The 14268-nt window shown below is 43.7% G+C and overlaps 1 protein-coding gene across 8 annotated transcripts in view; it reads left to right on the forward strand.

Moving 5' to 3' along the window:
• The window catches only part of KIAA0586 (KIAA0586 ortholog), a 76601-nt gene that overhangs the window by 28276 nt on the left and 34057 nt on the right, over positions 1–14268 (forward strand). For all 8 annotated transcript variants that reach the window (XM_077918929.1, XM_028733520.2, XM_028733085.2 and 5 more), the window contains exons 19-25: positions 3370–3557; positions 4724–4807; positions 5598–5681; positions 9331–9515; positions 9974–10092; positions 11606–11796; positions 12911–13067. In XM_077918929.1, the coding sequence (XP_077775055.1) occupies positions 3370–3557; positions 4724–4807; positions 5598–5681; positions 9331–9515; positions 9974–10092; positions 11606–11796; positions 12911–13067 (1008 nt within the window). The remainder of the gene's footprint in view (positions 1–3369; positions 3558–4723; positions 4808–5597; positions 5682–9330; positions 9516–9973; positions 10093–11605; positions 11797–12910; positions 13068–14268) is intronic.

Consider the following 14268-nt stretch of genomic DNA (forward strand, 5'->3'; position numbering starts at 1 on the left):
AAAGCCTATTTATCAAACCGAAGCCTATTGAGTGGAGCATCCCGTTTCCCATGGCAGCCGGTCAGATGCCCCTTGGAAGCCCATAAGCAGGACAAAAGGGTGTAGCCCTCCCTTGCTGTTTCTCCAGCAGCTGATACTGGTCCTGATACCATATCAAAAGCCATTGATGGCTTTCTCTGCCATGAACTTGTCTAATCCCATTTTAGTTCCGCCACCTATGAATTCTATACGTGTGTGTGTGTGTGTGTGTGTGTGTGTGTGTGTGTGTTGCACAGAGGTACTTCCTTCAGTCTTTCCTGAATCTCCAGCTTTTGGGCTTCACTGGAGCACCCCACATTCTAGCATTAATAGGAGACAGAAAACATTTCCCCCCTTATGCTGTTCATAGTATGTTGCCTTCCTCACCCTTTTCGTAAATTAAAGAGGCCAGTCATTTGCGTGTGTGTTCTGCATATGATTACTTGGTTATGATACACCAGTGGGTTCTTTTTACTCCAGATCTTGTATCTTAGCCTCCCCCAAGCCGATGCCTTCCAGATGTTTCAGACTACAGTCATACCTCGGGTCACAGCCGCTTCAGGTTGCGGACCACCAAAACCCGGAAGTACTGGAACGGGTTACTTCCGTGTTTCAGCGGCCGTGCATGCGCAGAAGCATCGAATTGCAACCTGTGCGTGTTCAGACGCGCCGCTGCGGGTTGCGAACGCTGCGGGTTGCAAACATGCATCCCGCACGGATCACGTTTGCAACCCGAGCATCCACTGTACAGCTCTCACCAGCTTCCGCAAGCATGGCCATGGGGACTGGGGCTGATGGGAGTTGTAGCCCAAAGCACCAGCTTTGGTGAAGACTGTTGCAGCCATTCCTAGTTAGGAGTCTTTCTCCATCACTCTGATAATTTTGGTTAAACCCTTTCTGCACCTTTTTCAACTCCAGTGTCTTCTCTCTCTCTCTCTCTTTGAGATGCAGAGACCATATTCCAAATGTAACTGCATCATAGGTTTGTCTGAGGCTATTACAGTACTATTGCTATTTTCAACTCCTTTTCCTCCTAATTTCTATCATGGATTTTTCCTCCCCACCAACTTTTGTGGGGGGGCGTAATGCTGTATTTTATTATTTTCACTGTAGTTATTTTTACCATCCCTAGATGTCACTGTAGTAAACAAAATTCTCACAAAACAGTGGGGAAGTTAGATATTCAGGCTCGTGCTTTTAGGAGAAATCAGTTCTAGGAAAACTGCAGCAGGTTTGAAGCCTGTTAAACTGTTTGTGAAAGAATAGTAGGCACGGTGCTGAACATGCTTGGTTCGGTAAATCACGCTTAAGGCGCAGTACCAGGATGTTATTTAGTACCTCCAGGGTTCAGAGACAGTTGCAGGGCAGCATGGGTGAGAGAGTGCTGTTGCGCTCAGGTCCGTATTTTGGCTTCCCACAAAGTTGCTCAGGGAAATGAGCCTTCAGTCTGATCCTGCAGGGCTCTTCTTAGGGTTCTAAAGTCAAACTATAGCTGGTTCACCCTTTTTCCTAGTGTATAGGCATGCTTGGATAGCTCAGTTGCTTAGAGTGTGGTTCTGACAATGCAAAGGTTGCAGGTTTGATCCCCGTATGGGAGAGCTGCATATTCCTGCATTGCAGGAGGTTAGATCCCTTCCAACTCTACAATTCTACGATTCTACAGTGGTACCTCTGGTTGCGAACAGGATCCGTTCCGGAGCCCCATTCACAACATGAGCAGAATGCAACCTGCGACTGTGTGGGTCGCGATTCGCCGCTTCTGCGCGTGCATGTGACGTCATTTTGAGCGCATGCGCAAGTGGCGAAACCTGGAAGTAACCCTTTCCGGTACTTCCGGGTTGCCACGGGACGCAACCTGAAAAGACGTAACCTGAACCGAACGTAACAAGAGGTATGACTGTATATGCAGTGGCCTGAGAGAGGGAGTCTCTGATTCCTTTTGTATGCTTCCCCCCACATCCTGTGCCTATATTTTTATTTATAAAAAATGGTTGTACAGTGGACCCTCCGAATATGAACTTAATTTGTTCCAACGGTCCGTACGTACCCCAAAAAGTCCACTTCTAGAGGCACCACTTCTGCATGCGCAGCGCAATGGAGCACTTCTGCACATGCACGCACGGCAAAACCTGGAAGTATACACTTCCGGGTTTGCCGCGTTCGCAACCCGAAAGTTACGTTACCCGAAGGTAACGTAACTCAAGGGTCCACTTTATTCTGAAACTTCATTTTTTAAAAACCAAAGCAGTTTATAGTAATTACATATGTACAGTACACAATAAAAACCACATGAATATTTAAGATTACAGATCATCATCTAACTGTTACAGGAAATGTCTGGCAGCACAGAAATGTTTTCAGCAAATGTTGCAAGGTTAGGACAGAAAGTGCCTGCTGAATCCCTGTTGGCAAGGCATTTCCCAGGACAGGGCTGGCAACGCTACTGTCTTGTTTCTGTGTCAGTGTTAAATGAGCCCCACCAACTGGGGATGACCGCAGTGTTCCTACGGATGATATCAGAGATCAAGCCATTGGAGTTTTCAATGTTCAAAGGCCTGGAAACGATGCCTTATGAGGAACGGCTAAGGGAGCTGGGCATGTTTAGCCTGGAGAAGAGGAGGTTAAGGGGTGATATGATAGCCATGTTCAAATATATAAAAGGATGTCATATAGAGGAGGGAGAAAGGTTGTTTTCTGCTGCTCCAGAGAAGCGGACACGGAGCAATGGATCCAAACTACAAGAAAGAAGATTCCACCTAAACATTAGGAAGAACTTCCTGACAGTAAGAGCTGTTTGACAGTGGAATTTGCTGCCAAGGAGTGTGGTGGAGTCTCCTTCTTTGGAGGTCTTTAAGCAGAGGCTTGACAACCATATGTCAGGAGTGCTCTGATGGTGTTTCCTGCTTGGCAGGGGGTTGGACTCGATGGCCCTTGTGGTCTCTTCCAACTCTATGATTCTAAGCTGGAACGTAAGGGTTCAGATCGTGGTTCAGGGCTTTGCAAATAAATACAAGGATATTGAGCTTGGCTCTGTAGTCAATGAGCAGGCGGCCCGTAAAACTTCACACATTTTTTCCAAGGCTACACACACGTGTGTGTGTGATCTTTATGACAGAAATGAGGAAAGTAACAGGTTGGGTAGGTGTTACAGGCAGTTTACTGTTGGTCTGGTGTGAAATACAGCATTGCAGTTACTAGAAGGATGTGTATTTGGATGTCTATGTCTGGCTGGCTGGATTTATAGATTATCACACATGTTCAGTTTTCTCTTTTGTTTATAATTTGCGTTCTGGCTCAGGATTTGTTAAAGGTGATTCTCTCCTGCTTCCTTTTGTTTTGCACTTACATTAGGTCAAAAACAAATCAACAGCATCTCTTCTCAGCCTACAGGAATAAGCAGAGATGAATTTCACCCTCTTACTTTGACCTCCTCTGTTCCCCCTGCTCCCCTGAAACCACAGCCAAAGGTAAAGAAGCCCAACATTGGCATAATAGAGATGAAATCGGAGAAAAAAGACCCTCCCAAACTGACTGTCCAGGTATGGAACCAGAAGGGCAAGAGCTGCCTCTATGAATTTAACCCTGATCCCCCTCCATCTTCTGTGTCTGGTTACTTCAGCTTTGAGATCTGTTTTATTTCGTGGCCAGAAAAAATGTGTGTTTGCATAGATTGTGGGTTTTTGCTTTTGTTTAAATCAGAGCTTAAAAGCCAGCGACTTATGAGGCTCAAGGGGCCAAGCAGAACTTCAGCTGCACCTTTTAAAGCAACTCCTGGGAGCTTGTTGGTTTCCTGACAATCCAGTTTGCAAATCAAAGGCGCTAGTCCTCATTACTGCAAACTGAAACTAGTACAGCAGGCATCGGCTACACAGTTCCCATCTTTCCCAACCATTCACCTTGGTGGTTGGTTGGGACTGATGAGAGTTGGAAGTCCCGCAACAACGGGGGGAGCTCAGGTTCCCCATCCTTGTGCTAGGGGGTCAGCAACTTAAATAAGAATATTGGAATATGTACTGCTTCCACACGGGACGCATTTGGCGCTGTGGGTTAAACCACAGAGCCTAGGACTTGCAGATCAGAAGGTCGGCGGTTTGAATCCCCGCGACGGGGTGAGCTCCCATTGCTCAGTCCCTGCTCCTGCCAACCTAGCAATTCGAAAGCACGTCAAAGTGCAAGTAGATAAATAGGTACCACTCTGGCGGGAAGGTAAACGGTGTTTCCGTGCGCTGCTCTGGTTCGCCAGAAGTGGCTTAGTCATGCTGGCCACATGACCCGGAAGCTGTACGCCAGCTCCCTTGGCCAATAAAGCAAGATGAGCGTCGCAACCCCAGAGTTGTCCGTGACTGGACCTAACGGTCAGGGGTCCCTTTACTTTTACTTTTTACTACTTCCACACACCCAGTAGTTTGGCTCCATCCTTTTCTTTAAAGAAATAGGTTAAAGCAGTAATAATAATGATGATGATGATAATTATTTTTTTTAATTATTATTTTATTATTTATACCCTGTCCATCTGGCTGGGTTTCCCCAGAATCTGATGAAGGGCAGTCCAGAAATTGAGTAAATAATAAATCAGGTGAATGCCACAGGCTGAGCATTTAATGGCATAGGGAGGACAAAGACTGCATCGGAAGCTTGGTTCGTGTCCTCCTGATACTTCAGAAGATGGGAAACTAGATTGAATCTGGGGGCTTTTACTTTCCAGGTGCTGCCTAATGTTGACATTGACAGTATTTCAAGCGAAAGCACCAGCGTCAACCAGATTTCCTTTCCAAAGGAGGTGATACAGGTATTTGAATTCACCCTTGCTAGTTTCTAATACATAAATATACCAGTTTATTATCACAGAAAACAGGTCTGGAATGGCTGTTGTTGAGAACATTTAGCATCGAATGGCCGCTTCACATGTGGCAAATTTCTTGCGAAGCAAGCACTGCCCCAAGACAGTTCCTCACACGGCTGCTTTGCTTGGAAGCTGAGAAACCAGGAATAAGGATAGCACAGTAAATGTTGTAACTGGCTAAATTTGAAGGATAGCACAGTAAATGTTGTAGCTGGCTAAACTTGAAGAACTTGGTTTATATTTTGTGGGCACCTTTGCAAGGCACTTTGTCATTTGGTTCTTTTTTATATGCTGACACTCCTCTCACTGCCAGTCCCTCAGAACATACTTTGATGAAGGCTTGATTGGAAGTCTCTAAAGTCAATATTAAGTCCCATTGGCTGTTGGGATGGGAGAACTCTATAGAGGAAGGGCAGGATGCAAACTTGATTGCCATGTCTTGTTCCAACATTCTATCCTGCATGACCAAGAAAGGCTTGATTCTTAGTGGTTGGAGTCTCCAGTGCTGGGGAAAGCAGGCTTGTCTCCCACCCCGGTGGTGACTCCAAAGGCACCTCTCCTCTTGCACCCATTCATATTTATATTGGTGGGTAGGTGGGTGGTGACTGGTGCCAAGATATAAGCCTCCCCACTCTACTTTCCTGCTGTCTTTCAGTGTCGCAAGAAGGTCGTTGTGGCTTTTTGCATTCTTTTCCTCTACTAAATCTCAAGGTTCACTTAATCTGTATTTTTTTAGGCTACTGCAGAAAGCAGTCTGTCCCAGGACGAAGAACTGAAACTTCCTGGTGCCGACTTCATCGATGTTACTGGCGTTAGTCAGGTGGGTTTTCCAATAGCTTCTCACTTTGCAGGGGAGAAAATGTGATATTTATTTTTTAAGCGTCACCATTGTTACCCACTGGAAATTCTTAGTAAGCTGATTTGATGAATGTTTAATTCACTAACATGAAAATTACTTCTAAAGATACAATCAGCCCTCATTTATAGCAGCCGGTGGCAATGCTCCTATTGATATCTTCACTGCTTCTTTGGAGTTTCACCTCAAATCCTCTTTGTATAGCTTCCCTCTTATTGTACAAGCCTGCTGCTCCGTGTAAACTGCTGCTAAGGCTGAGGCGGGAACAAGGAAATTAGAGGCCAAGGAGACTTTGACAAAAGGTATTGTGCAACCAAATCCACAGGATCTGCACAGCAAAACCAAGCTCTGCTTGTACCAGGCGGCTTGCAACCACCATACTTAATTTTGCACCACATGGAGCTTAAAAGCATCGCAGAAAACCACAGAGTAGTTGGAAATTCAGCAATTCGTGCATCTGGAGATCTTTTTGAGGGGCTGGAATGGAAGAGGAAGCCCCCAAGCATGGCATAGACTCCTCCACTTTCTGTTTGCTATCAAGGGTGAAAAGAGAGAGTAAAGAAGGCTACCAATGCTGAGCACAATCCAATCCCTGGTTTTTCCTTCTCTCTTGGCTGCTTTTTCACAGCCCCTTGTTGTTGTTGTTATTGTTGTTGTTTAGTCGTATCTGACTCTTCGTGACCCCATGGACCAGAGCACGCCAGGCACTCCTGTCTTCCACTGCCTCCCGCAGTTTGGTCAAACTCATGCTGGTAGCTTCGAGAAGACTGTCCAACCATCTCACTCTCTGTCGCCCCCTTCTTCTTGTGCCCTCCATCTTTCCCAACATCAGGGTCTTTTCCAGGGAGTCTTCACTTCTCATGAGGTGGCCAAAGTATTGGCGCCTCAGCTTCAGGATCTGTCCTTCCAGTGAGCACTCAGGGCTGATTTCCTTCAGAATGGATAGGTTTGATCTTCTTGCAGTCCATGGGACTCTCAAGAGTCTCCTCCAGCACCAGAATTCAAAAGCATCAATTCTTCGGCAATCAGCCTTCTTTATGGTCCAGCTCTCACTTCCATACATCACTACTGGGAAATCCATGGCTTTAACTATACGGACCTTTGTCAGCAAGGTGATGTAAGCTAATCACTAATCACAATCCAGTGAATGTCCTAACTTCTGTGTACCATTGAATTTCCATGTTCCTTTCCCCCAAAATATGTTCCCTGAGTTAAGATTTAGAGAAGTGCATTGGCTAGTGAGATTCTGGGCCACCTATTAATGAAACTGTTTCTGTAATCCTGCTATTCATAAATGCAAAAGGCTATCTTAATTGTATTTCATAGATTCATAGAGTTGGAAGGGACCCAAGGGTCATCTAGTCCACCCCCTGCAATGCTGGAATCTCAGCTACAGCATCCATGACAGATTGCCATCCAACCTCATTCTGTATCATCCAATTGGCCGTCCAATTTCACTTTGTATCATCATTGTCGTGACAACAGTTTCAGCAATGCACAATTGGAGATTAGCTTTGTATAACTGCAGTGTTGAATTCTTGCAGTTTGCTTTCTTTTCATTTATTTTCTTAATTTGGAAGGAGTTGTAATATTTTCTACTCTTTTACCTAAGCTGCAGCTGTGTCAGAAGCCAGAACGCTTCTCATTTGAGATGCTTCCTTTCTTTTTTAATAAGTAAAGTGAAACCTCCTGGTCATTTATTTCCAGCTTGTGCTTATGAAGCAGCAATAAACGGCACCAGGATCATCTCTCTCTTTTTTAGATGTGAGCAAGAGGCGGGGGTTTTTTCCTGCCCCTTATCCTTTTCCCCATTTTCTCAGGCTTTGCTTTCATCCTGCATCCTTGGCAGTCTTGGCCGAGTGTTCGACCACAAAAACATTCCAACTCTAGCACATGTTTGGCTTGGGTTTGCCTAAACGATGAGCCTGAAGATGTGGAAGGATTAACTTTAATCTGAAAGCATAGAAATACTTGAAGGGAGAAATACTTGAGACATCAGAAGAAAAGCCTCATAACAGCTTTGTTGAGATCACATGCACACAAAGGAAATGCCCACAAAGTGTTTGGCAGAATACTCACTTTTTATTTATGAAAAATATATAAACTAAGGGTAGTAGCCTTCTGTGTTATATTTTTCAATTCTTCACTGACAGTTTCATTGAAACAGAAACACAAACGAAACCTATGGGGAGAAATGCTGTCCAGTAATTAGATATTGGGTAGAATTTGCTGTCAGAATGAAAGATAACTATGAATACCGTTGTTCCAGTGGGGAGAAAATGTTTGCCAGTACTTATGTCTGTGAATATATCTATATACACACACACTTTTTTTGAACTTTAACATTCGCATGCAACATAAATTTTAATGTGCAGAATACAATTTGTCGCAGAAATTCAGGTGAGTTGTAAAGTGTGCATATGAATAGATGCTTTCTCTAGAAGCAATGCTTGAGATGGCAGAACATGGTCAAAGGCAGTGGGAGACCTGCATTTGAATGGCTGGGGAAACTCAGCCAGATGGGCAGGGTATAAATAATATATTATTATTATTATTATTATTATTATTATTATTATTATCATCATCATTATTATTATCATTATTATTATTCTGACATGGAATAATTTGTGACCTGGAGCAAGTTGCCCACCATCTCAATTTTTCATCTGCAAAATGGGAATGCTAATAAGCCCTACCTTGCAGGACTTGTGAATGCAGAGGTAGTATAAAAACATTACCTGCTGTGAGCTTGAGGGATAGGGCAAGCTCTGCATCAAGGTAAAGGACGGGAAAAAAGAATAAAAGTAAATGAAGCATAGTTAGAACAGAAAATTTGGATAGAAATATTTGTCAGTGATTCAGAGAACCACATGCCTGGTTTTCTGTGCCCAGGAGGACTTTGTTCCTTGATTTTGCTTGTGGTGGTGGTTGGTTTTGGTGAACAGGAGTCTTAAAAGCCAGGTGGTAACCCCTTTTTTTGAAATGAGTATTTTCAAAAAGAGTTTCTAAGGTGCTGTTAGCTTTCAAGGGGCTTCTGGTCAAAGGTTGAAGTCAAACATTCTTCTAGCCATGCCTAAAGAAGCTTTATGGATCTTGGACTATAAATAAGTAAGTGGATATTCTACTTTTGTAATACCCTCTTGAGTCAGGTTTGTGCTCTTCCAAGTTGTTTTCGCTACATCTATTTTCAAAGTATGGTCTTCCCTGCTCATGAGGGACCCGTGTCAATGTAGCTGATGGGATTGGCAAAGCACTTGGCTACCGACATTAGCAAAGACCTTATGGCTGATGGGAATAGGAAATTGGATTAAGAAATGTAATGGAGCTTACAGGGAGGGGAATCTGGTCCTAAAAATTTGCCGTCCGTGCTACTTAGAGAGTCCCCAGACCCACTCAGCTGCCTACAATGTTGTGGTTGTGCCTTGCTATGCAGAATAAGTCTGTATGCCATTTTTTGAAATTTGCACAACTTCTTGTGAAGCACAGCGTTGTTGCCAACATTTCTGAATGTCGAGCGTGCTGGACCCTGCACTCAATGAAATTTATTGCTAATGGAGGTGTACTGAAATACTGCCTGGCTGCGCAGTGTTAAATTAGCCTTTGTTGTCATTAGGACGAAGGAGATGATGACGTCCCGGAATTCTCCGAGCCGGTTCTACATTTCGACAGACAAGGAGAAACCGCTTCTCCAAAATACAGTGGCCCTCCTTTTCCACCTGCTGTTCCTCAGCCCACAGCAGACATTCTGGATGAGATCATAGAAAAACGGGAGACCCTGGAAAACAAGCTGGTTGGCTGGTGAGTTCCCAGAGCAGGCGCGGTACAATGTTGATGCGCTGATGGAATGTCATTAGCTCTCTAGGACCATCCATGTATGTGGCGTTTTACAGAGCAACCTGTGCAAAACAGATCCTTGCTCTTAGAAATTCATGGTCTTGCATTAAGGCTGTGGAGGCCGTGATGGAGGGAAGGAAGAATGGGTAAACACGTACACGTTACACGTACTTGGCCTTGGTTTTTGTTAGCCACACAATGTAAGGGATTAAGCTGGTGTCCCCCACATCCATTCAGATGTTGTTGGCCTGCAATTCCCATCGGCTGCAGCTGGGCCAGCCCTACCGTTAGGCAGAGGGAGATGGCTGCTTCATTTGGATGCTGGGAGCCTGCAGGCCAAGGCTTCTAACTCTGCTCTTCTGTATTTGGTATAAACAGCATAAAGGCAGGTGCATTAAATATAGAAATCATTATTCCACCAGGGTGGAGCAGGAAGTAATGGCACGAATCATCAGTGGGATGTTTCCACCCCAGAAAGAAGCAGTGCCCAACACAAGCTTGTCAGAGAGCGAGGACAACCAAGATGTATCCTCAGACATCGGTAAGCAAAAGCTGCAATATTTTTCTCTCTTTGTCGCTTCCCCAACCCCCAATGGAGGCAAGTATTTACAGAAAGTGGACTGATCCAAGGAAAACAAATGTTCTGAATAGCCTGATTTGAGATTAGAGCCTTGCTTTGGTTTAGCTCAACCGAGAAAGGTGTTTCAAGAGACTTGCTCAAGCCAGGCCAAAAAAATAACCCACACACACAGTTCTCAACCTTAACACTCCCTCCCCTTTTTTAGGTTTCAAGTAATTACCCTACCCTACCCCTCAGATAAGCTCAATGCGGCAAAGTATTTTTATTATGTATAATAATGTAAGAATGCCAGCGGGAATTGTAGGGTCCACTAAACGTGTGTTCTGTGCTTGGAGTTCTCCTTCAAGAACACAGCAGCATGGTGTTGGTTCATATTGCTCCAGCGCTAAGAGAACTCCGCTGGCTGACATATAGTTAGTTACCTGGTTGAATTCAGAATGCTTCTGGTGGCCTCCAAAGGCCATCTTTGGCCTAGGTAGACCAGCATATCTCTGGGACTGTGTCCTCCCATGTGGTGTTGAGATAGTCAGAAGCTAGATTGGCACTGACGTTATCACCCAACAACTGGTATTCTAAAGCATACTGCTCCTGAACCTGGAGTCTCCATTTAGCTAAACTGGGTGAGAGCCATTGTTAGAGAGACGGCTTCTTCCTGAGTTTGTCTGAGCCCCCTCCTAAAGCCGCCTTTAAGTTCTAAATATCTGGAAGGCACTAGGTTGTGGGTAGGCTGACTTAAGCCATCAGGTACCAGCACATCTCTTGGTAGTGAACTCTGCTAGTGAGTTAGGCATTGTGTAAAGAAGTACTTCCTGATTTTAGAAAAGAATACACTGCCAATCAATTTCAGTGGGTGACCACCACATTCAAATATTATAGAAGAGGAAGAATAACTTCCTTCTCTCTATCCATATCATACATGATTTTGCCTTATGTTGAAGTAGCATACTTTTTAAAGAAAAGGAAGTTTTTCTGCATGCCAGAAATCTGAAAATCAAGGACGGCTTTTGCCACACAAGCACGTCACCTTGGATCCAAATATCACTCTAGCACAAACAGAAAAAATCCGCTTAAAATTTATGCAGAGGGTCTTGATTTCTGTCTGCTCCTCCCCCTGACCCTGTGGGTCCATTTTTCAAGCAGAATATAAAATGGAAGAATGGTATAAAGAGGTGTGGGATATAGCTATTAATGATAAATTAACATGTGCCTTTAAGGTTAGATGGGGAATACGCAGGAGAAACGATCTTGAGGAGATATGGAAGGTGTTTGTAGAACTTGTACTGTTAAAACGGAAAGGGTTCAAGCCATCACAAGGTGTGTTGAAATTTTGGGAGGTTGGATAGCTACAATGGAATGGTCTTGGTGGTGGGGTGCCCATTCATATTCTTACTTATTTATGATTATTACGTTGTCAAAAAAAATAGTATACAAGCCTTAATATTTGGTTCTTGCCTGTGTTCTGGTTTATCTTTAGTTGAAGCAGCAGGTACCGGGGGTTTTCAGCTGTTTGTCGACGCCGGTCTCCCTGTGGATTCGGACATTATTAGACATTTTGTGAATGAAGCTCTTGCTGAGACAGTTGCCGTTATGCTGGGTGACAGCGAAAGCCAGCAGGCAGCCTCTGCTGTTGTTGTTCCTCAGACCACAACACCCTTACCAGAAAAGGTGACTTGTTTCTTTTTGTTTGTGATTTGTGATTAAGAATTGGGGGTTTGTTTATTTATTTTGTAGTAATTGGATAGTATTCAACTAAGTTTTATTCAGAGTGGACCAACTGAAATTAATGGACCCAAGTCAAGTTCATTCCTTTCAGTGGGTCTACTCTTGAGTAAAACTTAGCTGAATACCACCCTTGGCATTTTGCTTCTTGCAGCATGTAAGCAACAATGACAAAAGTTTGAAATAAGAGGCTTTCTGGTCTTCCTGCCCCTATTTGGCAAAGATGGTGTGCAACTTCTGAATCTGTTGCCAGCACTGAAACGAGCCTGGAAGTTACATCTCCTGACCTGGACACTGCAGTTTTCTTTTGGCTGGGAACTAAGCGAGGCAGAAATATACTCTGCACATTCCCAGAGTCACTCTTTGCATTACTGGTGTGTGCTCCAGGGCCAAGGTGCACACTCCCTATGTCAGACAGTGACTTCAGCAACAAGTTTGGCCATTTGTTTGACCAGAAGAAATTGTTGTCTGGGCAAGTGGACTTGCTGCAAGGTGGGTCTATAGGCAACTGGTTGACAAGCTAAATTGCTAAATATAGGGCTCTCGGTCCACTGTTGTTTAAAAACCCAGAATTTCAGACTTCTTGCAGTTTGTCCTGAAACTGCTCCTTCTCCTGGAAAATAAATACATAGCATTCACCCAAAATCAGCCCAGACTGAAAATACTTGGCATTGCTTGAGGCTAACCCACACACATTCTGCGTGTAGCTGCTGCAAATTGTAAATGTAGCCCAATACCATTTATGCTCCGTTTATGTTTTGATTCGAAAGGGTAAGCTTTTATTAACCATAAGAATAAGCACATGTCCTTTATTTATTGCTTGTGGGTTTTCTTGAGATTCAGAAACATTTGCATGCTAGACTAAGTCCAATCAATATTCCATCTCACTTCCCCTTGAACTGTGCTCTCACTGTCACAGAAATCCTACGTCCTGTAAGCTTTGAATTCCTGGCTCTTCCTCTCCCATTCAGATTTGATTATTTAAAATAAAGTGGAGGGAATATTTTGTAACAGCTTTACTACTTTCTTTCAATTGCCTTTGTGTGTGTTTTTCCCCCAGGAAACAATACTGTCTACTCCACTCGGCACACCTGAAGCCACGCCTCCTCCATCCCCTCCTCCTCCAAAAGAACCGTCTCCAGTGAAAACTCCAGAGTCCTCTCTGTCTGTAACTGAAATTGATGGAGATTCTGATCTGAGGCAGCAAACAGCAGCAGGTATCAAAACAGGTTATCAGAGTAGAAAAGTTGCTAAATTAATTACACTCATCAGCTTTGTTTTCAAGCATGGTGTATTTTAATTTTCCAGAAAGAGCTTTCTTGATTGATTGGAATATTGGGAGTTGGGTTGTCATCACCCCACCCTCCAAAACTACAACACAAGCCTCTTCTGCTATGAGCTATCAAAATTATTCTAGTAATTCTTCTGTGTATCTAGGTTTGGGGAAGGGATCAATCATAGAATAATAGAATTGTAGAATCATTGAATCTTCGAGTCGGAAAATGTTCAGCCCACCTTTTACCAGCTTGCTCTCGAGCATATGATGGGGGACATTGTCAAAAGCCTTTCTGAAATCGAGATACATCATGTCCACAGCATTTCCCTGATCCACCAAGTTTGTAATTCCATCAAAAACAGAAATCAGATTTGGCATACTTTGGAACCACACTCTGGGAACTTTCAGAACTTCAAAGCAATTGGGAATAGAAACAGAAAGCAATTACCGTATTTTTTGCTCTATAAGACTCACTTTTTCCCTCCTAAAAAGTAAGGGGAAATGTGTGCGCGTCTTATGAAGTGAATGCAGGCTGCGTGGCTATCACAGAAGCCAGAACAGCAAGAGGGATTGCTGCTTTCACTGTGCAGCGATCCCTCTTGCTGTTCTGGCTTCAGAGAGTCAGATTTTCTTCTTCTTGTTTTCCTCCTCCAAAAACTAGGTGCGTCTTGTGGTCTGGTGCGTCTTATGGAGCGAAAAATACGGTAGTTTGTTCTTGACCAGTCTGGACTGTCGAGTGTACAGGTGAAACTCGGAAAATTAGAATATCATGGAAAAGTTAATTTATTTCAGTAATTCAACTGAAAAGGTGAAACTAATATATGAGATAGACTCATGACATGCAAATCAAGATATGTCAAGCCTTTATTTGTTATCATTGTGATGATTATGGCGTACAACTGATGAAAACCCCAAATTAACAATTTCAGAAAATTAGAATATTAAATGAAATCAACACAGACTGTGGAAACTTCACACTGGACTTCAAGCATCTGGTGTTGTGTGCCTCCCCATTCTTCCTCCAGACTCTGGGTCCTTGGTTTCCAAATGAGATGCAAAAGCTGCTCTCATCAGAAAAGAGATTTGGGGAGCCATGTCATCAGCTGGTGTTGGTCCACTGTGCTTCATTAAGTCCAGGGTCA

This window comes from Podarcis muralis, chromosome 1 (genome assembly GCF_964188315.1).
Source record: "Podarcis muralis chromosome 1, rPodMur119.hap1.1, whole genome shotgun sequence".
NCBI lineage: Eukaryota > Metazoa > Chordata > Lepidosauria > Squamata > Lacertidae > Podarcis > Podarcis muralis.